Here is a 23,255-nt window from a genome sequence, read left to right as displayed (position 1 = left end):
TTGCACTAAATATGATTCTTATGTGTGCAAATATTTGCAGTCGACTAACTAACACCATAAAATTGGAATATTTTAGCCTTAGTTTTATTTAGGTTTATTTGGCCTCTCTCTTCAAAGTGCCAAAATTAAACAAACCAAAATATAATGTTTTTGAAATGTTAGGCATCTAATACATATCAGTGTATTGGAAGGTTCGGAAGAAAACAAGATAAATATTGTAATATATGTGTGCACAGCAATTAAATTGACCCTTCATTTAACCGAGTAGTAATGAATAAGACACTGGTAGTTGTAGATTCTTTTAAGGATTATAAATGATAGCGTGATTCCACCGTGAAGATGATGCAAAAATGAAAACACTTATAATTCTGAAAGCACCAAAATTAAGCATACTAAAATCAAACATGCACATTTTGACAGAAAACTGCCAGAAAAACCTGATGCCCAAAATATTCTAAATTATGGTAGAGGACTTGCAGATAGTGTACTGACCTTTGACACCAGAAGATAGATGTTTAGCTGCCTGTTTCTGTTTTGATTTTTTATCTGCCCTATATGTAAATTGTGATCCTGATGCTCGTCTAATCCGTTTACCAGTATCACCACCATTTGATTTTGTTGAAGTCACTAAATCTGGTGTTTTTGTTGAAGACAAATGAGTAGCACTATTAGATCGTGGCAACTTTGGAGACATTTTTGGACTAGAGTTGTCTGAAGAGTAATCAGAATTAGAGGCAGACAGAGGAGGTAGAGGTGGAGTCATCGACCTTGATGAAGGTTCAGAGTGATAGTCAAATATACTAGCTTTCATATCTAATAACTCGTTATCATCATCCTTGTCTCGATGAAAAATAACATTAGTATTAAGCTGTCCTTTTGATGTCTTGTCATTGTAATCTGGATATTTGGACGAGGGTCCTAAGGCTACACCAGGTGGAGATGCTGGTGATGATGGTGATGATGAAACAGACAGTTTTTGATTTGATGATGGTTTTCCAAATGTTTGAAATGACACATGATTTGGTTTTCCATTTTGTTGGATTGAAGAGTTTGAACCTTGACCCTGTGTCCCAGTGCTTGAACTTTGACCCATTGGGCTTTGTCTACCCTCCTGGTTAGCGCCAGGCTTATTCATCATGTCACTATACACTGGGTTTGATGGAAACTTAACCTGAAAATATGAAAAAATAACATTATTATAGTAAACAACAAAATGAAAAAAATACCTACTACTTAAGAAATGCTCTTGTATGTAGACAAACTTCTACCTTTAATAAGAATTGTCATCTATACAATTAAAACAATATTTGCCTATCATTTCTGTATTTCAGCAGTACAAGTGTCACATTATATTTTGACCACTGCAAAATATTTACCCCCAGGGTTATTCTAACACAACCCCCTTATGGTTTGTTAACCCCCCACAGCAATATTTCAACATCCCCTTTATGATAAATTAAAGGGGGGATCAAAATTTTGCTGTGGTATTTTAATCCAAGGGTCAATATTTTGTGAATGTCAAAACATCATACGACACTGTATTTAAAATAGTATCAAGTTAACACTAGATGTACCTGACACCCCTTAAGATCAATTTAAAACAATATTTTCCATTCACTTGGTTTCCAACACTATAGATACTTACATGAAAGTTACCAGGATGAGGAGGAGGCCTTGTATGATGGTTGTTCATTGGATTTTCTCTATTATGAGGTATAGCATGAGGAACATTCTCATCCAATCGGTTCTGAGGTAAATGAGGTGAAGGGTCATGAGGGTAATTGTAGGGGTCTGGACGGACATTCTGCATTCCATGAGGGTCTGGACGGTTATGAAGGATTCCTCTATGATCAGGATAAGTTTTCTGAACACTGAGAGAATCTGGACGGTTATTAAGAGAAGTCTCTGAGGGATATGAATTTGGACCCCTAGACTCTGGACGATTATGGAGTGGAGATTCCGCTGGATATGAAGTTGGACCTCTGGAATCTGGACGTACATGACCACCATATAACTTGTTCCATGCATCTCTTAACTCTGATCCTGTCTTTTGACCACTGAAACAAATTAAGAAATTTATGCAAATGAAATAAAAAAATATAAAAGTGTCAATTTTTAAATACTAGTGGAATGATATGAAAACAACCAAAATTATGAAATTTCGTTAACATAAAGACCTGCTCATTCAATGTTCTATAGGCATTCAAGTTTACTTTTGATCAAATGAATATAAAAAATGTTTTTCTTTTCACAGAAGTCATATTACATCTAATGACAAGAGGATACATTTCAAATTACTGGTTATAAATATTTAAACTTATATAGATGATAAAAAACATACTGTCTCCATAGAACAGTGAAGCCTGGCTAAACCAAACCCTGAAAAAATCTGAAAACCTGTCTAAACCAGACACTTCTTAGAGTTCCAGTATATCAATTTAAACAAATGTAATTCGAGTCTTGGTAAACCAATTATAAATTCCAAAAGAGGTGCAGTTTAGACCAGTCTAATTAAGATAAGACCTATCAATTGTTCCATTCTGTCACTGCAACACTCCAATCTACTTTCTGTTCAGATGACCTTTGAAGAATCCTCAGGTTTTTCCCTTTGAATACTGCTTTCAAAATCATGAAAGATGAAATCAGAAAGGTCATCAGAACAGAAACTTGAATGGAAGGTTGTTAGATCCTACATGCAGTGACTGAATGGAACAATTGATAGGTCTAATTTTAATTAGATTAATTTTCGACAGATTTCACTGTAATAATGCTGAAAATGTTGGCCAAATGTTCAATATATTGTAGTAGATTCCAAAAAGACAAACCTATTTGATGGTCCTAGATTCTCCCTACTCCTACTGAGCTGCATCTCTGGAACAAATCCTGGGTTATCTAGTCCTCTGCCTGGTGACCTTTCACTAGGTCGCAGTGATGATCTTTCTGGTACCCTGTCAATAAGGGCATCAGCTCTGGACCCCTGCCATCTCTCATTTGGTCTGGACGGCTATCAATTAGACATGAAATTAAGTTTCATTTTCAAACTTATGGCATTTAAAAAGATTTTGTATTCCTTTTAGTCATCACTATCACATGAAAAAATTAAACTCAAAATTCCATGAAGCAAGATATTTTCAAGGAAACATTTTTAGGTACCAAAGGATAAATGCCCTTCACAAGTAAGATATCGTTCACATTTGCAAATGTTTTTTTGTTCTAATTGGACGCCTAATTGAAATATACCAAATCAACTTTCATTTCATATGCTTTTCTTTATGCCAAAGCTCATTTATGGCTTCATTTAGTACAATCAACATTGAGAACTTCAAACTTGGTCCATTAATAAAATCAACCCATTTTAGATGAGAAGTAAAAGATTCTATAGTATATGTGTAATTAACATTGTATATTGTTATTGTATATTTTTACAGCAATTGGCATGCCCTATTGCACAAAATGAGCAACACAAAGTATTCAAAAGAAACTTTTTTTGGCATCCAGGTAATAAAATTTTCTAAACATGCCATGAACTGATATAATATTAACACTATGAAGCACTCATTTAGGAATATATCTAGTTTAATATGTTTCAACTGAACACATACCAATAAAATTGCTTACCTAATAAATATTATAATTTTAGGCCTTATCACACGGCTTACCTAATAAACCATTTTGTTCAATACACCTTATCATAAATGTTTCTTCCAGTTTGTCATGCTAAATTGTCCAAAATTCATTAATCCATGTTATTAATCATGTCCAGTCATACATTGTTTACAAGCCATATTGTTTACCCAAAATGATATCATCGTCTAAAGAATGTATCGGTATTTAATCTAGTTAAGGGGTTTTAATTTTTAATCAATAGATCCACTTAATAGATTGGTTTTGTAAATTGTTCTCAATGTAAATATTTGGTTAAATTTAATAAACCTGTTTTTCAAATTTATTTCAGGAGAGGAATCGTTGGTATTATTTTTTGGGGGTACAAAAGCATACTTGGATATTTTGTCAAAGCCCATTAGTTCAATTGCTTATATGAGTTACAGTTGACCTTGAGTAGAGTCAAAATTACAGAGACTGAAAAACTATTCCATTCCATCTATAAGTCTATTATTATGTATATACATTAACCTAATAGCTAGAGTGTTCATCTAATGGCCTTTTTATGAAAAAGTCGTGTTACTTCAGGGGTGGATCCAGGCACTTTGAAAAGGAGGGGTACCAGCCAAGGTTCTTCAGAAAAAGGGGTTACTAGGACATTATTTGCCATTTTTTTGTCAATTTTACACATGAAAATGACAAATTTTCCAATAAAAAGGGGGGGGGGGTGCCAACCCCATGCACCCTTCCCTTGGATCCACCATTGTACTTTATAACATCAAATGAATCTGAATTGGTCAACTATTAATGGCTATACTGTTGTCAAATAGATAAAAAAAGAGAGTTTTGAAGTTGAGACAAGAAAATATCACAGCGATCCCAATAGGTCAGATGTGATGTTCTGTCAAGACATTCAATACTGTTGTTATTCTGTTAATTGGTGACCTGACAGTTGACTTGATGTTATATTATCATGAAAATTGCCATTATTTTTTAGTAGTATGGCAGTACCCAGAGATAGAAAATGGTAGGCAGTAATATCATTAGTAAAACAATGGAGTTGCCAATAAAAAAAATACATGTATTTCAACAGTATCTATCGACTTATCAACCAACTCTATGCTACAGCTTTGAGTAATAAAAAGTTAAAATCCACTGGGGCAATTCCAGTTTTTGAAAGGGGGTCAAGAAAAAAAAGGGTTCTAAGCTATTATTTCAGAATTTTTGCCAAAATTTTGCTCAAAATTAACCAAATTTTCCAACAAAAAGGGGAGGAGGGACAAACATCGTGAAACCCCTTAGAAGAGCCACTGGTCTATAAAAAACGCTAAGTGCTTAACACCACCAATAAATACATGAAATGATTGAATAAATAGCATTGTATATTGTAACTAAAACAATGTTAAACCCATACCCACATCTACACAACCCTTTTCTACCTGTGTATAGTACTATTATCAAACCTTTTGTACCTTATCCTAAAATATGAATGTAAAGAAGTTTTTTATTGGGTTGTCAATAATAGGGAAAGGAATAGATATGGTGAAATGCAACAAATGCACAATCATACGGCTTTTATAATACAGTGAGACCTGTCTAAACCAAACCACATTAGGACTGTAGTTTGTTTAAGACAAGTATGTTGTTTATATAGGTTCAAAATACATTTGAACTGACACAAAGGGATTCAAATGATATCTGGATTTGACAGGTTTTTGGTTTATTTGGGATTGGTTTCAGACAGGTTTCACTGTAATAAACTAGAGATACTTTAGGCCAAAAAAAATAATAGTGTTGTTTCCTGCTACATGTACCAGCTTGAAAAAGATAGGGAAGGTAGGTATTTTACTTTTTAAATAACATTTTATATTGAGTTAATGGGGAAACAATCTAGACTTTGAGCCAAAATGGCCATAAAATGTTTAGGGTAGGCACAAAAACTAGGGTAGGTAGGGTAGCAGGAGACAGACATATATTTTTTTGGCCTTATATAATCAATAAACAAAAGGCATATAATTCAAATGGTTTTAAGAAAATATAATTCAATAGTTTAAAATTTGCAATTTTTCATTGTATTACTTTTTTATGAGGAAAAGTTATTAAAACAGATGATTCCATAAAAATCATCAACTCAATCTTCATAAATTGGGACAAAAAAATACAAGATAATAAAATGACCCTTTCATTATCAAATTGAAGTATTTGTAATTAATGCATGGACTTATACTTACAACATATGATTGCTGGTTTTTATTTCCATATTTAGAGAATTCATTATAAGCCCTCCCTGATTGGTCGAAAGGTACAGCACTCTTTGGACGAGGTGGAGGCTGGATTAACTCCCCTTCTTCATAACTCTGATTATTCTGCAAACATAATGGAAAGGATATTAATGATACTAAATCATACTTGATAATAAAACAGAGGTCCATGTTATATTTTGAGTGTGAATTCTAGAAATACTGAAAAGTTCACATATTCCCAATGCATCGTTAATTCAAGATGGTCATGCAACTAATATTAAATAAAATTTCTAATACAAGTCAAATACAGAACTTTTCATTTTTTTCTTTTTAAAAAATGTGTTCAGCATTAAAAATACGAATAACTTTTGGTGAGTTGAATAATAATATATCTTCAAGAAATTTGATGAGAAAAAGAACAAGATATTGCATGCTACGTCATGGTAAGAATACCCCTACTCAACCATTTGTGTCAAACCTGGGAAGGGTCAATTCATCATGCAAAAGCAATAAACCAAATATCAAACAAATTCTCTGATCAATGCTGAGAAATCTATTACAGAAAAGTGTAATGGACACACAGACAGAAAGATGTAGTGATTTGCAATGTGGATAAATGGGAGTACAATAAAAAAAAATATCCTTATTATAGTAAATTTTCTATCAAGGAACTTGAAAATATAACATCAAAATATTATTGTATCATCTTTAATAATATATAGTATCGTATTATTATCTCTAATAATATTTTCACGAACTACTTGTCATACACATTTTTTATCACGACTACAAAAACAGTAAGGTCAGGTACATGCCATTGAATTTGTTTTAGTTTTAGTCACATGAACTAGAACTCCTGTGAGCAAGGTCACAAAAAAAAAAAAAAGAATACCTCATCCTTGACATTAATAAAGTTAACCCTTAAGTTTGATTATCTCCCCCTTTCCAGGATCCAACAATTATTTTCCATTAATTTTTATCCTCATTCACAAATGTCAGCCTAACCTTCATACAAAATTTCAACAACAGTTAAAGAGTTGTGGTTATCAAAGGTGAATGGGTACAATATTCAAGTTGAATTACTTCCCCTTACAGACAAGTTATTTTTATCTATGTATGAAGTCTAACCTTCTTACATCAAAATTCATGAGAAGTTGAAAAGAAATTGCATTTGTAAAATGTTAACATGCAAAACTGTTATGTAGGATTACTTTCCCCGAGAAATTATCACAAAAACAATAATACGGTATCTTTGCAAACATGTACACATCATCCATATTCTGCCTACAAAATTTCATCAAAATTCATAGAGCAATTAAGGAGTAGTTGTGCTTCCAAGATGTGTTAACAGACAGACAGGGGATTCTTATATATCAAAAAACCTTTTAATAAATACATGTACAAGTCATTCAACAGTTCCAGAAATTCTGAGCTGGAGCAGTGGGGGAGGGGCCTTAAAGGGGGGGGGGCATTTTCCAGTGATTTCCAGTTTTTTGAAGCAAAAGGGGGCCCCACAACCTCTGTGGACCTGCCAGTGTTCAATTAGCTATAACTAGAACATATGATATATGGTTTTGTGAAAAGTTACTAGTTCCTTATTCTAATTCAACAATGGGATCACACACACACTTACACCAGGAGTTTGTGCAGGTGCAACTCTTCTGTGAAACAGTGAAAAAGGTGCAGCATGCTAGGGTAACAGAAATTTATGTGGTATTATTATCTGGCAAACTGAAAGACTTACAATCTTATAAGAAATGTATTGCAAAAAGACGGAAGAGGGCACAACAATGTATTACTATAACTCAAGGTGGTAGACCTAAGGCAAGGGACACAACTCTTACAACTCATTGGAATGTTTGTATTCAGCATTTTACATAAATCTCATATGAGCATCAAAGTAACATGGACTGATTTCATTCTGTTTCAATTGAAAGCTTGATAGATTTTGGTGAAATTGAGTATGATACAAACATATTACTGATTTCAAGAGTTATGTACCTTACTCTACATCTACCTCCTTAAAAAACATACTTTTCTTTGCAAATATTGCAGTTGCATGCCTATTTATTGGTATGTTTCAAAAATCCAAATCAAGCTTCATATAAAAGGATGATGGCTTTAAAATAATCTGAATATTTTTGTATACTGATTTTTTAACTAAAAGATATAAGGAGCAATCATCAAAAAGTCATTCAGTTTGCCATCAAAGAAATTGTTAAAACAAATAAAAATTGTTAACCACATACATGTACAAATACAGTTAATATAGAATTGGTCACAAAAAATCTTAATAAATAGCGAAACAAAATACACAATGTACATTCAATGTTACATGTAGGAGACCTCTTAAAATGGCTGTTATGTTGCACATTTTAAAGTTATTGTTAACATAATTTGTTTGGAAAGAAATAAAATAAATGCTTAGTCTGAATCTTAATTCAAATAATTTATTCCACAATAGAGTTAATGAAAGCTGGATTTTTAAGTGATATTGTAGTATCAGTAAGATATATATTTATTGCAGAAAGCATAAGTTGAAACACAGAGTCTGAATACTAAAGAATCTGATTAATATAAAATGGTCAAAAGCATGAGCACACTGGACTTACATTGCCAGCTCTTGGTGTGGATGGTCCCGAAATCAGGGACTTCAAACGATCTTCCACACTCAAAGGCTAAAAATAAATGTACTTATTATATTTTCCAACAGTTGAGAATTTTTCTATGAGCTTAAAACTATAGGTACCTCTTTGTAAAAAGATACAATTAAGAACTTACAATTTGTTAAGATTTACTGGTAGTGATAATGCATGCTTAACTAAAACAAGGGAAAATAATATTGAAAGTGAAAATGAATGTTAAGGGTCTAAAACCATGCAAATTTTGGCAAAAGGAAGTTAATAAAACAATTGGCAATGAAAAAAAAAAAGAAATTATTTTACAAGCTAAAAAGATTTTACCAAACCAGAACCTTTTTGAACAAGTATTTTTTCCAGAAATTACCCACCAACCATTCATATATAATATTCTGAAACCTATTTACCATGGCTGCTGGTGGCTGATTCTGGCCCTCAGCCCATGCATTAGTCACACCCTGACCCCTAACTACAGGTTTAGGGGAGGGTACAGGTTTAGCACTCTGTGGTCGGGGAGGGAATCGTACTTGCTGATGCTGTTGTTGTCTTCGTTCTTCTACTCCCACCTGAGATACACCATTCATACTGATTTCTGTCGTTGACTGTCAATGGAAAGGGAGATAACTATGATTTACAGAATATTTTTGAAAAAAATATTTTTGAAGATTTATTTTTTATGCTACAGGTTGTACTGTGAAAATAAAATGCCTAGAAATTTTCCTTGTCCAGTTTACAGAAAACATTAACATCATTTTCAGTATAAAGTCACTATCTCCGTACATTAAATCAAAGCTATGTTACAAAGACTTACAGTTAACATTCCAGGTATCCCAGGAGTTGTAGGCCTGACTTCCTCTTTACCCATAGTTCCTGGGAGAAGATCCTCTGCTGGTATAATGATTCTCCTCTGGTAGGTAGCCTTCTCATCTGAAAATCAGTCAGAATACTAACATTTTGAAATATCTTAAATTGATGCTCAATCCCAAATTGTTTAAATTTTATTATATATTTGGAAAAAACTTAAAAAAAAAAAAACATTTTTGACCTTTCATAAATTTAAGTCAAATCTGTTTTTCCAAGCAAACATGAGAACTTTGTTATATATATCTTCAATATGAAATTGTAAAACATTTTGTCAAAACATTTAAGAATAACTGATGTTTGACAAAGAAGCATAAGAAATATGTACAATTAATTGTTAATTAACAACACATGAACACACAAATTCTGAAATCACAACAAGAACTGCAGTCTTGTTATATGGAAATAATACAAAAAGCAGCTAGACACCTAAACCCCTATGACAGTAGGTAGGTCAAAATTGTTACTTAAAGGATTCTTTGCTATCAATTGATGTAGTTTAACTTAGAGCAAAATTTTGATCCACTCCAGATATGTATGTTATTAAATCCTTCTAAGAATCAGGCAACAGGTGAAACATGGTATGAGATAATCAACCAATTCTACAGTGTGCTTTGACTATTTGTACCATCAGATTCAAAGTATGCATATGAACATTTAAGGGGCAGATAACTCTGTCAAAAACTCCAACTTTCTATCAATCTTATAAAAATCACCCAATACATCTGATGCAGAGATTAAATATTGGTCATTCAAATAAGGAAGATTCCCTTTAGTGAAAGTATATCGTCAGATCAGTTTTGACTTGCTGTACCAGATTGTACCCATTTTGCTTGATTCTTACAAATATTTGTTATTACGTGCAATCCACCTAAACCACATTATGTAGATTTTAAGACAGAACTTATGAGTAAGTTATATACATATTATCAAATAATACATTTGTTAGTTGGTAAGTAAACACACACCTGTGACACCCAATGGTAGTTCCCGCACACTACTATTACCTGGCAGAGTTATTGCCCCTGGCATTTTACTGTCTTTGTTATTAGTTTGGTTCACAGGAGCATAATTCTGTTCTTTCTGAAATAACAAAAGACACAGTCTTGAGTCGCACTAGAGGCTAAACATCAACTTAATTTTATTGGGAAATTTTAATAATTCTAGTTTGTATCAAAAATAAAAAGAAAATCTGTTTGACAGAATGATTTGACCTTTCACCTAAGACTTCAGTTTTCACATAAAATTGTCATTGTTTGTGTCATTTCCATTCCTTTATTAACTTATTTTCATCAGTACAAGCAATTTATTTTGCTAATTTTATGAGCATGAAAAATTCAAGAACCCCCTCCCCTGCCAATATTGTCCCTCCATTATGAAATACATGTTATTAGCAGAGTCAGTTAAAATTAATACATGTAGTAGCAGAACTATTTTGACATTCTGAAAAAGTAGTCAAGAGGACCAAGATTTGAGCAGAAATTTAAAGAATATAATCCAAAGATAAAGACTAGACAGGCAAAACAAAGAACGTGAAATAACCAAAATAACATGTATAAAGAAACAGAAGCAAATGAGCAACTCAGAAACCACTAAAAACTGGCAGCATGGACAAGGTGCACCGGTAGGGTAAGGGACCTGTGAAATAAGTACAGTATGTATATCACAAATACATTTCATATATAAAGTAAAAGCACAAGCTCCACTGGGTTTAAGGATGAAATGGGCAAATGGATGCTGTTACCTCTGAGCTAGAAAATATCTTTATAGGTCATTTTCAAGGTAAAAAGTGATTTTTTACCTGCCAGAAAGACTAGAACAAAATTCAAATAAAAGTTACACATTAGTGTAACACTTTAAGATATTAAATTTACCACAATTACCGGTAACATTTATTTATTGAAAGGATGCCAAAGATAGTCTAACTGATGTACCATCATGATGCACTAGAGCAATTACCCAGCTTATGAATAATTGAAATGTGTATTGTATTTCTGAAACCCCTTTTCTTCTTCACACTATAGTCTCCCATAAGTAGTTGCAACAAGAGTCCTATTGATGTTAATTTTCTGTATAACCAGACTAAATCAAAAGCCAGACTACAATATTGAATCAATGGGCCACTTTGGATAAAATATCAATGTATTTATTATGTAACAGATCCAGTCTGAAGGAAAAATTCAATACTGCTTAATGTAATGTGAAACCTGGTAAATCAGTTTCATTAATTACAATAGAGATAATGCATTATATTAAGAAATGATGCAATTAATATTTGAACAAATAATGAGCATCTGAATTCAGGCAGTTAATGTTTCCTATCTGCATGTTATTGATAGTTGGTTACTGTTTATACAGCCACATAATAAAATTACTAGACTGAGTGAGTCTACCCTTTCAAACAATCAAGAAAGCCAAAACTGGAAAACGAGTTTCATTTGAGAATTAACACTGTGCAAAGTTTGATTAATATTTGTTCTATACTTTTTGACTTGCAGATTACACACGTACGTACTATCCACAACATACAGTGGCAAAAAATTCAGTTCAACATGCTTGAAATGTAGGAAGATATCTATCAATGTTCTTCAAAATAGGGTGTACTGCCTCAGTATGTAAATGGACACTGTGCAAACTTCAGATACAATTATTTAGAGTTCAAGATTACACTAAGTAAGTAACCCTTTTAAAAGTGTGACACACAGACATACTAGACCTGCCCTAACTGCTGGTGTTGTGGGTAACAAATCTTAGCCACAATATGGTTCTACCATAGGGTATGTAAGTCTCGTCATGTGTCTCTGTGATTTCATGGGTCTTCCTCTACCATTCAAATGCATGAGGATACACATGAAGTGTTGAATTCAGTATTAAAAGAAAAACACTTTTTCATGTAAAAATACCAATAAAAAATAACAAATACCTAATTCTACATCATAAAAATGCTATGATAAGCATAAAATAGTGATTTTGTATTGTGATGCAGCATTTTGAGATCCTGGAAGTAAACAATAAAATGCAGATCGGTCTTCAAATTTCAAAACTGTTTACATCGGAAATTCAAGAAAGGGAAATAATAATCAGAATGAGACTTACAAACCCTATAACCACACCTGCACATTTTATTACATTATTTTTCAAAACTTGCTTAAGATACTTGTCAAATATTATTCATTCCATTAGTGTAACAATAAAAAGGACAGTTGAAGAAGTGAAAAGCAATCAAAATCCTGTAAAATCTATGTTTTCAATTAAAGGCTGTTGCATTTATGTTTATTACCTCAAAATGTTGTCTGATGTTACCGACTAACATCAAGGTAGACTTCAAATTCCCATCAGCCAGATCTGAAATGAGTATTATAAGTATTATGCACTTTAAAAATTATGTAGTTTTGGTTTTTTTTTTAATTTAATGAGGTAAATGAAGAATGTAGCCCACACCTTCAAGATAGTGTGATGGAATTGTCAGTAATCATAAAACATTTTGTGAACAAAATCATTTGCCAATTTGTTAATTGGTCTATTGAGTTTAAAAACATCAACATGAAAATCCTGAGAGAAACTATGACTTTTTTTAAAAAAACTATTTCTATTGGCTTTGAAAATCTACCAGAACTACCAGAAACCATGTAACCATAAAAACCCATTGGCTTTGAAAACCTGACAGTAACCATGTAACCATGACAACCTACCTTCCCCATCTATTGCCGTAAGATCTACCCCAGCTGATGATAAAACTTCTAAACACTTGGTGATGTTATCTAGTCTTGTTTCTTTACTGATGATCTCAGAGTGAACACTTGGTACTGGTCTTTTACCTGAATCAGAAAATTAGCATTAACTATCAGCAAAAAATACCAAAGTGTCAATAATGGGGCCAATTCAGATACCCTAAAAATCCAAATACATGGCCTAAAAATAAAACAGTAAACAGAGATGATCTACATACATCATGTAGTAAACAGAATAAAATACAATTACAAATAAAAACAGAAGATAAAAAAAAAAGACGTCACACAAAAAACTAAAAGACTAGCAATATGAACTCCCACAAAAAATCAGGAGTGATATCAGGTGCTCTGGAAGTGTAAGCATGTCCTGTTCTGCCAATGGCACCCATCATATTGCAGGTGAGTAAGATCCAATAAGAGTCTAGCTACAATGCTAAATGTTTAATAGCAAACCATCAGGGCAACTAGTTGAATTTCATTTCCATATAGCTTTATGCATAATATTAAGAATTTAAATGGGCAAGGCAATTGAATGAACTTCTCCTCCATATACAAAAGTATCATTGTTTCAATTTACGTTTTCATTCACAAAGTTTCTCTTCCAAACGAGAAAATCAAAGTTCCTATTCTAATTTGCAGTCTTTCCTAGCATCAAATTTGCCTCCACTGGCCTCTTCCGTAAGGTTGTGTAAATTTTCCTATCTTCATTTCATTTTAGCATTGAACATGCCAAGCTGGAGGGCCGAGTTTAATTCATCTACTAAAAAGATATTTAATTCATAGCATCTGCTTAATGATAAGAATTTACCATTACACAATCCATCAAAAGCACATTAAGCTCACCATAAATAGGTATAAAACCTGAAACCAAGAAATTAATGTCCAATTAACGTCAATATTGAAAATAAAACGGAATGAGGAAATAACTTGATATTTAAGTCTGAAGTAATTAAATTCCTATATGAATTCCTTAAGCATCACAACACTGAAACAGCTACAATAAAACTTGTTACTTGGTAAAAGTACAGAATAAACAACTCTGTAACTTTTAGAACAGTACGAATCTGGTGTAAATTTCAATTTTTCCCATTTTCATCTACATAAACATGTAAAAATGACATCAACTTTGAAACAGCTACAAATAAAACTTGTCACTGGGTAAAAGTATAAAATAAACAACTCCTTAACTTCTAGAATGGTTCCAATCTGGTGGAAGTTACAAGATCTCACTTTTTCGTCTAAATAAAAAATGTAAAAATAATGAACTCATAAAAGAGAAAGAAATACATAATATACAGTGGAAATCACCACATTTCTGGATCTGTTCTAGACAAAAGATTCGAGCAAAATAACATGTGATATAAATTTAAGAACATTACATGTACCTTGATATTACAGCATCACATGTATAATAGTTGTAGATAAAACATGAATCTGTTTTATAACTGCAAAAACATAAGCTACATGTGAAATTTACAACCATCCTACCAAGTAAAACTATTAAAATTACATAACAATCATCACAAAATGTGTTTAATGCATCATTTCCACATTTTAAAGGTAAATATTGAATTATTCAACATAAAAAAAACTTGAGATGACTCTGCATACGCAAATTGAATTACTGTAAACCTAAACCTGCCATAATTTTACAGCGAGTAAAATAGTTAACTTCAGCAAATATACTTGGTCTTGATCAAATGTCCATTACCTGATAAAATGTTTGAAGAAGTTAACTGGACATTGAACAAAGAGATTTAAACTTTCTATCATTTCATAGGTACTTTAACCTTACTTTGATAGAAAGTAAAATCTAATTGTCCACTGTCCAGTTAACTACCTATGAAAGTTCATTGGGTGATTATCATTCAATCAATATTCCATGAAGTTAACTATATTACTTGCTATATTTATAAGCAGTAAGATGAGCAATCAATACATGCATGAAACTTAATTCTGTCTCACCTGAGTGTTAATTAAGTGTCACCAGACTAGATCAAAAGAACTGATGTGAATCAAGGGGCAGGTGCAAAATAAATAATGAATTTCTTGCAGGTTTTATTCTGAAGATTTTGAGTTATAAATTAAAATTTCAAAAGACTGGCGAAGAACAATATATACTATTTATAGATTGATAATGACTGGATTTCATGCTTGTGTATATCTTAAATCTCTCATCTTTCCTGTGGCTAATTTTGAGTTTTAACTTTGAATTGGAAATCTGAATAATGCCTGTTAAAGTCTACTTTATATTGCCAAATAATATTCAGAAACTTTGCAAGCAGCTTCAATAACACTTCAAATACAAAAAAAAAAAAAACTGCAGCAAAACTTAAGATGCAGTCTCAATAACAATTTTAAAAATATACATAAACTGTAGAAAAGCTTAGCATGCAATCCAAAATAAATTTGGACTACAAGTAAAAATTTCAAGGGGAGCCTTATGCATGAAAATTCTGTTAAATTCTATAGAAAATTAGTTGAAATCACTGAAGCAGGCCTCATTTTAGGCCAGTCAGTAGGACCCTTTCACAATTTCTGGATCAACTACTGCATGCAGTCCCAATAACACTTTGAATTCATTTAATTCAAACACTTGGAATACACAACATATGCAGGAAAAAGTAGCAAGCAGTCATAAATACACTTTGTATACATGTAAAAACTAAAGAAATACACAAGACATTTCTTTTTAGTTTTTGAGACTGTTGTACATGCTTAAGAACATGGCAATAATCCAAAACCATTGAAAAATTTGTAAATCATGTGATAGTCTTATAATATGGCGAAAGAAAAATTTAGGAAGCTGCTGAATCAGTTCTCTGGTATCATGTCAAGACAACTTTCTAAAATAAATCATATTCCAATAGTAAATAAAAAATGTAACCATACAGAACAAGTGAAATTATACAGTTTGCTAATAACATGCTTGAAAACACTGGCTTTAAATCATTTAAAATAATATTCTCTCCATAAAAAATAATAAGACATAGTTCTGAAGAAATCAGGCATTAAACAAAATGGCATTAACACAAAGAGAAAGAAAAAAATTGAAATAAGTCGGACATAAAACTTGTCTAAGTAAATCTTGCAAGATCATAACTCATAATGTGTTATTTTTGCTTTATTTTTTGTTTGTTTTGAGTAAAGAATGACTTTAGTGTTTCCTATAATGGTAACTTTATCTTGAAAATCTTTATAGCCTAAAAATACAATCTCAAATAATGCAAAAAGTATGTTATATAATGTTGCACCATTTTAGCCTTTAAAATTTTCTATAGCATAATTATCCTCCATACAGATTTCTTTGTATTGATAACATGCAGTAAGTACTACAAATGGGTGGATGGAAAATGGCTCTACATGTTATCAAACATTGAAACGACATTTCTGAACTAAACCAGCTTAACAAGATAGGCCTAGGGTAAGGGAAATAACTCTTGAAATCAGTGATATGTTTGTATCATATTCAATTTCACCAAAGCCTATCAAGCTTTCATTTGAAACAGAATGAAATCAGTCCAAGTTACTTTGAGGCTTACATGAGATTGCAGTAAAACACTGAATACAAACATTTGAATGATTTGTAAGAGTAGTGTCCCCTACCCTAGTTCTACCTCCTTAAATCCAAAGTTGAAGTCATAATATGAAGGAAGATGATTGAAACAACAGTTGAAATAATAAATAATAAAATAAACCACACCACAACAATTAAAACTAGTGGGTACTATCAAGTCATACCCAATAAATTCAAACTTATAACATGGGAAAATTATAAAACAAAACTGTATAAAACCAACTGCCATTTGATATGAAACTGTAATCCAGCATGTTTTTTTGAGCCATTTATTGTCACAAATTTAATTTGCACACAAGAAAAAAATGTGAAAAAATGAATACTGCAAACAAGTCTCTTTTAGAAAGTAGAAATTATTGAGATAGTGTTAGACACAAAATTAAATATTTGCTAAATTGGATTGACATACTAAATAGTACAAATAAGTTTCCATGAAAATAAATTGGTTTACAGCAACTTATTTAGAAACTTGAATATGTGTGATAACACATGCACATCAGTGTAAAAAAAGCATGGATCGAGTAACAACATTATCGGAACATAATAAAAAAAAACTTCTGATCAATGTAATTGTTGGTAATCTAAAAAATAAGTACACAATAATCTCCATACTGAACAAAACTAGGCTAACATTTCATCTTTTTAAAAAAATATATTTTTTTAGAAACCACAGTTACACAATAGAACTATAGATATCCTACCTTTAAAGAGATCTAAAGACTCATATTCAGAACCTATTACTTGAAATAGAACCATTTTAAAAATAAGTATTAACATTTACAACTTTATTTTAATATAATCTTGACACCTTAGTTTCTAATTATCTTCCCCTGATTACCTAAGTACAAATTAGCTCCCTTGATTATCTAAGTACAAATACATCAAAGAAACCAAATTAGCTACCACTATCCACTTGACACCTTCCTTACCTTAAACTGAATATACTAATTACTAATCATCTAGCTCATGGGGTGTCCTCTAAATTCACTTACTTAATAAAGGCTGACTTGTTCAAATCAATTCAAAGCATGTTTTGGTCTATTTAATGGTCCAAACTGTTAATTTAATGTATAAACATGATCACAAAGAAATCAATTTAATTGTCAAATATTTTACAAATCAAGTATAAATAATTTTCCGATGAATGTATTCCCAATGATAACAGAACTTACAGTTGAACTTTAATTAACTTGAATTCAATTTGAAAAAATAACAAAGAAAAATGATTAATAAAAAATAAAAATTGAGAAATAATATTCAGTATATGTGACCATCCAGTTTTAACAATTATACCTTGACAAAGATAAAAAAATCACTTTCTTCAATTCTAAGCTGGTGATTTAAAATGCACATGACTTTTTAACAAAGGGTGGTGATTAAATTTCTGTCACCGGTTTTCCATCATTTTACATTTTCCAACTTTTTTTACAGATTTTAAGGGAGAAACTGATTCTCCTTCAGTTTGTATTTACACTGTTTCTAAACTCTCTATAGTAAAATGAAGATTTTTTTTCGTGGTTTTGTGGGCTGGGTAAACCATGAAATATGGTTCCCAGTGAAAAGGAAATTTCCAATTTGTTTGTATGGTAGAGTTGTCAAATCCACGAATTCAAGAATTTATGACCTGATAATTTTTCCCTAAACAATGAAAATTTAGTACCCACAAATAAAAGTACATTCACAGTAAACCACTCATTTCTGAAGGAGAATCTAAATTTACCACTAAAAAAAGTCAATCTTATTCAGTATATGTGACCATGCAATCTAAACAGTCATACATAGCCACAAGATGCAACAATATAATATTAGTTTGGCATAAAAAGGTAATATTGCCGTTTCCATTCCCATTATTTGTCAATATAATCTCTTCTATACCTGCATGATATGCAAACATGCTTTACAAACAAACTCACACTTTTATACACAGAAATGAGAGCCCATAAAGGCAACCAGATTGACAAGTTTAGATTTATGTTTACATTTTTCAAACACAGTATTTTAAACCATGTGCGTTCACACATTCCTTATCAGACAGAACATGCCTAGAGAACAAACTATTTAATTCTTCATTCAAGAAAAATCTATTCTATCTATTTTAATATTCAAACAAGAGTGGCCCCCCTATACTGTTAAACAAAGACTCATTTGAAAAATGTAAACATTATTGAAGATTAAATCTAAACCTTAAATTCCATTTCTTTGAAAAATGAAAATAATATACAGTATGATAGAATCTAAATAGACATGGGTCTTTGGCTGTATTAAAACAACTAATTGTAAACAGAGAGAATTGAAATGTAGCTGTTCATTACCAACAGGGAAAAGTTTTAATGCATTAAAAAAATCACAGTAAAACTTGCCTAAACCAAACTCTGAATATAAACAGATGACCTGTAACAATCAGATTTCATCTGAAGTACCTTCATATCAATTCAAATCATAGGCGGATCCATAATTAGGGGGGGGGGGCGGTCAATTACAAAATTTATGAAAATAGCGTATTATTGTGTGTAAATGCATGCATTTAAATGCGCATATCTAAGACTTTTTTGTGTGCCCCCTCATGGCCCCCCTTAGGTGATTCTCTGGATCTTCCACTGCCAATACATTTAGAACCTGTATAAACCACACAATTCCATCAAACCAAAAAAGGTTCCCTTTAGACAGGTTTCACTGTATACTGCATTTAGAAATCAGGCCCATTAAATACTGTATGAGAAAAAAGACTTTGTCCCCTATAAGGAAAATTTCTAATTTCACATGGACTTTGTTGAAAAACAAATTTTCCCTGTAAACATGACTCAAAGTTCTTAGTTATAAAAAAAACCAATAGCTTAACAAGCATAGAAGGAAACTGATAGAAACGTCTTAGCAATTAGAACAGCTAAACTATGGAACAAATTGCCAGAATCTGCAAATGAAGCACTGATTAGTTTCAAAAACAGATTGGATACATTCAGGCGTGGATCCAAGGACTGGCGTACCAGGCACACGCCCCCCTAAATCGGTAAGAATAAAAATTTTCACCACAAGTTCACCACCATTATATTTTTTGTCTTGCTTTGCACAGCATTTAATTCTATAACACCCCCCCAAACTCGAATCCTGGATCTGGCCCTGACATTTAGGGACAATCGGAAGATGTGGAGTCACACAGAGTTTGGAGTCCAGAGTAGAGGCATGATAATGCCTGTTCTGGAAATAATCGGTGTTGCCAGGTTAAAGAATATTTCAGTACAGTCATAACAGTGAATGACATTTTTGGTCAAGTCAGTATACATACCATTCTTTTAATTATTTCTACTTATCTTTACCGTAATTAGTATATCCCATAAATACATAGCGAAATTTAATAAATATTTACCTTTATTTTTTACTTATGCCATCTTCCTTCCTCCGACAAATATAAATATTCGTAGTCACGAACAATAAGCATGTGATCAAGATGGGAAAAATTCAAAAGAACCAGAATCTATTATTGAATGCATTCCTTTTAGTAAAATTAAATGAGCTGATGAAATATTCATATACCAATTACTAACTAAGTTAAAACAAATATAAAACATAATCTCCCTACCTCATTATGATCAAATTTTGTGAAGTTTCAGCAAATTAAAAAATAAAACTTGCATGTACATACATCTTTTATACAATATGTCCAAATGATAAAATCACTGGGCAAGTTTATGGTACAATGTGGTTGTAAACTCATTCTAATTCATGAATCGAATAGCATATTAACATTTTGGATCTATATAAAGTCAATAAAGAGACTTTACAATAGACGTTCCGTTGCTATACTGAACATCATTAAAACCCATACAGGACTATCTATTGTCATTTTATTGTTGTACTGAGAGTGGCATTGAACATGCTATATTGAATTGATAATTGGTTGCCTGACTATCGCTATTATCACCCAATAATTAGTAAAGAATTTGAATGACATGGATTATTCAAAGCACGATAATGTGCATTCCACATAATAATGCATCATTTTATACCCTCAAAAGTAAAATTTCATGTTTGCATGCTTTGAGGTCTAATACTGCATGCACAATTGTATTGTGTACTTGTCTTCCAACTTGTCTATAACACTTCAGTCCTTTCAAAACTAAGTTTATTTTAAAGTTTCAGTTTCAATTTTCTTTATAATTTCATTATCATGTCAAATTTTAATCACAGGCTAACTAAATTGAATTGTAAACATTCCTATTCACCTTTTCTTTAAAACAGGAAACAAAAGCAAGTCACTGTAAGAATCACATGCTCGATAAAATCCACAATTCTGTGCTATTTAAATATTATAACACAGTAAAAAACAAAGTAATTACTGTACCCTTACAATTTCAGTACACTATATATATCTAAATAACTTAGGGCTGGAAACTGTTAAAAAGCACAAATTTTCTAAGAATAAAGGTCTCTTCCTTTACCCCACTGACCTGGGTCTCCTATGATTTCAATTCAGATTTTTTATCGCGGTTGTACAGTGCTATAACAGGGTCAGAATTACTATTACCTTTTTCAGTAAATTCTAAATTCAACTTTAACATATGGTAAAATCAAATTTGGGACATGACCTTATGACCATATTTCATGCAATATCAGGCCTGCATTCATAAACAGACACTGCGTAACACACACACACATACGCTTTCCTAAAACTGGGAAACAAAACTTCTGCATCACCATGAAATCCAGATTTTTCATATTAATTCTACCCATTAATTTGTTCTTGCCTCACTTCACTTATATAGGCTTTAATTCTATTCATGATCCCTATCCTGAAACTCTGGGTCCACCCTTTCATATGCCTATTTTTCTTTGATTAGTATAAATAGGCATACATATATATAAATCTGATAACCAAGGTTATTGTCACCAGCAGGGATAATTATCAGCGATATACTAAAATCCCTTGTCATATCTTTCTTCTATTAATTATAATCTGTTGCTACCTAAATACCAACCACATTGATTTTCTGTCCCCACCAAGAAAAATTATTATATTAGTTCATTTAAATGAACCTGTAGGATAAAATGGCTTTAATTAATTAACAATTTATTTATAGAAACTTTTATCTGATCAAATGAATCAATAATATATATAGATTTGTCATATCAAACCTACTGATAATATATACCAGTATATCAAATGACAAAAGAAGCTAAACCAGAGCTAGTTATGACAGAACATCAAGAACAAACAACAAAAAAGAGTTGTGAAATAAAAACCACAAAACCAATATCCTAGTACATCATTACTCAGGGTTCTTTTAAAGCTTTCAGAAAAAAAAATTATGTAATCCAAAGATATTACAACAACTGTACAAATGTAGTCAAGATCTGATTTTTAAAGTTGGTTTTAGCCATTTTCAGTATGCTATACACATGCTTCAAGAAGTAACCTCTTATCAACAGCATTAGAATCAAATTTTTAGGGAGTTCAAGATCAAAAAATAAATTGTATACAAGGAGTACTCAAAACTAACAATCAAAACAAAGATGCCAAATCACCAAAAAATTCAAAACATTTGGCAAAAATGTCAACATGTTTCCAATAGTATACTAAAAGATGGCATTGAATTTTGTTTTAACAAAAGATGGCATATCATTGCACAATTTACATAAACTTAACATACTTTCATTTCAAAACTAATGGAATGTATCTGTATAGCATGACTTCAGCTCCTGGGGGAGCAACACACCCACATTAAACTAATCATCTGACAAGATCAGATAACTCATTCCAGTCCATGAGCATCAATATAAGAATGATCGACATCCATGCATGAAAATAGTTGTTAGATGATGGGAAAAATCGGTGAGTGTAAAGTTCTAAACTTAGTTCATGTATTCATCCAACTACAATGCATGTTGTCCCAGAAAACCTAAGCTTAGTGATTTAAAAGTACCAGTCCATATAAGATTCAGACACTGCCAATGGTAGAGGTGATTCATTGTGTTAGAAATCCCATCAAATGAATAATGCTTTTTAGGTGGACATAAGCTACATTTTTACATAACAATAATTCTCTCTGTATTCAGATCTGTATTTTTGAGAAAATCATACATTTATGTCCCACTAAAATCAACAAAATCAAGAACAATAACTCTGGCAAAGTACCAATTTCCTGTATATAAAGCATGCTATAAAACCTGTTTTAATGCACCATTTCCATCAGGACCATTGTGGTTGTTTCCAATTGCCTGTGATATTGTCATTATTCATATAGACTTTTCTTCTTTTTGACTTTTGCCTGGAGTTTTTTGTACATAATGTTACTACCCTTAATGGCAATAAATCAACTACATGTACAACAATTAGAAAACATGTATATCTCTGAATATATCAGCATTTTTGTGAATTTCGATGTCACATGCATCATAATCTACTGTTACAAATAAAGTGAAATCATGGTTTGGAAGATTTTACATTTGAAAGGTCAATTGTTTACAAATCACTTTACATTTACATCAGATAAACCTATGTTAAACACATCTCTGGGGCAGACCCAGAGAAAAGAGGAGTCTAGAAAATAAAAGGGTTCAAGCCTACTATTTGCTCACTATAGCAAAAACTTTTCAAGAAATGAAC

At 31.8% G+C, this 23,255-nt stretch overlaps 1 protein-coding gene across 5 annotated transcripts in view; it reads right to left on the bottom strand.

The window, feature by feature from the left end:
* Positions 1–23,255, bottom strand: part of LOC148626153 (uncharacterized) — a 40,854-nt gene that overhangs the window by 2,977 nt on the left and 14,622 nt on the right. The window contains exons 1-12 of one of the 5 annotated variants that reach the window (XM_088569890.1): positions 20,019–20,037; positions 13,039–13,164; positions 12,627–12,691; positions 10,315–10,429; positions 9,297–9,412; positions 8,893–9,087; positions 8,459–8,524; positions 7,480–7,536; positions 5,835–5,969; positions 2,826–3,004; positions 1,646–2,057; positions 493–1,171 (exon numbers count right to left, since the gene is read on the bottom strand). In XM_088569890.1, the coding sequence (XP_088426016.1) occupies positions 493–1,171; positions 1,646–2,057; positions 2,826–3,004; positions 5,835–5,969; positions 7,480–7,536; positions 8,459–8,524; positions 8,893–9,087; positions 9,297–9,412; positions 10,315–10,429; positions 12,627–12,659 (1,987 nt within the window). In that variant the 5' untranslated portion in view covers positions 12,660–12,691; positions 13,039–13,164; positions 20,019–20,037. Of the gene's footprint in view, positions 1–492; positions 1,172–1,645; positions 2,058–2,825; positions 3,005–5,834; positions 5,970–7,479; positions 7,537–8,458; positions 8,525–8,892; positions 9,088–9,296; positions 9,413–10,314; positions 10,430–12,626; positions 12,692–13,038; positions 13,165–20,018; positions 20,038–23,255 lie in introns of those variants that run through there. The other 4 variants (XM_088569887.1, XM_088569886.1, XM_088569888.1 and 1 more) reach the window with 4 other exon arrangements.

The sequence above is a fragment of the Perna viridis genome, chromosome 2, assembly GCF_037379345.1.
Source record: "Perna viridis isolate PV_CMFRI_1.1 ecotype Kerala chromosome 2, ASM3737934v1, whole genome shotgun sequence".
In the NCBI taxonomy this organism is placed as follows: Eukaryota; Metazoa; Mollusca; class Bivalvia; order Mytilida; family Mytilidae; genus Perna; species Perna viridis.
Note: the sequence above shows the minus strand (reverse complement) of the source record. Positions and strands in the feature narration are given on the sequence as shown.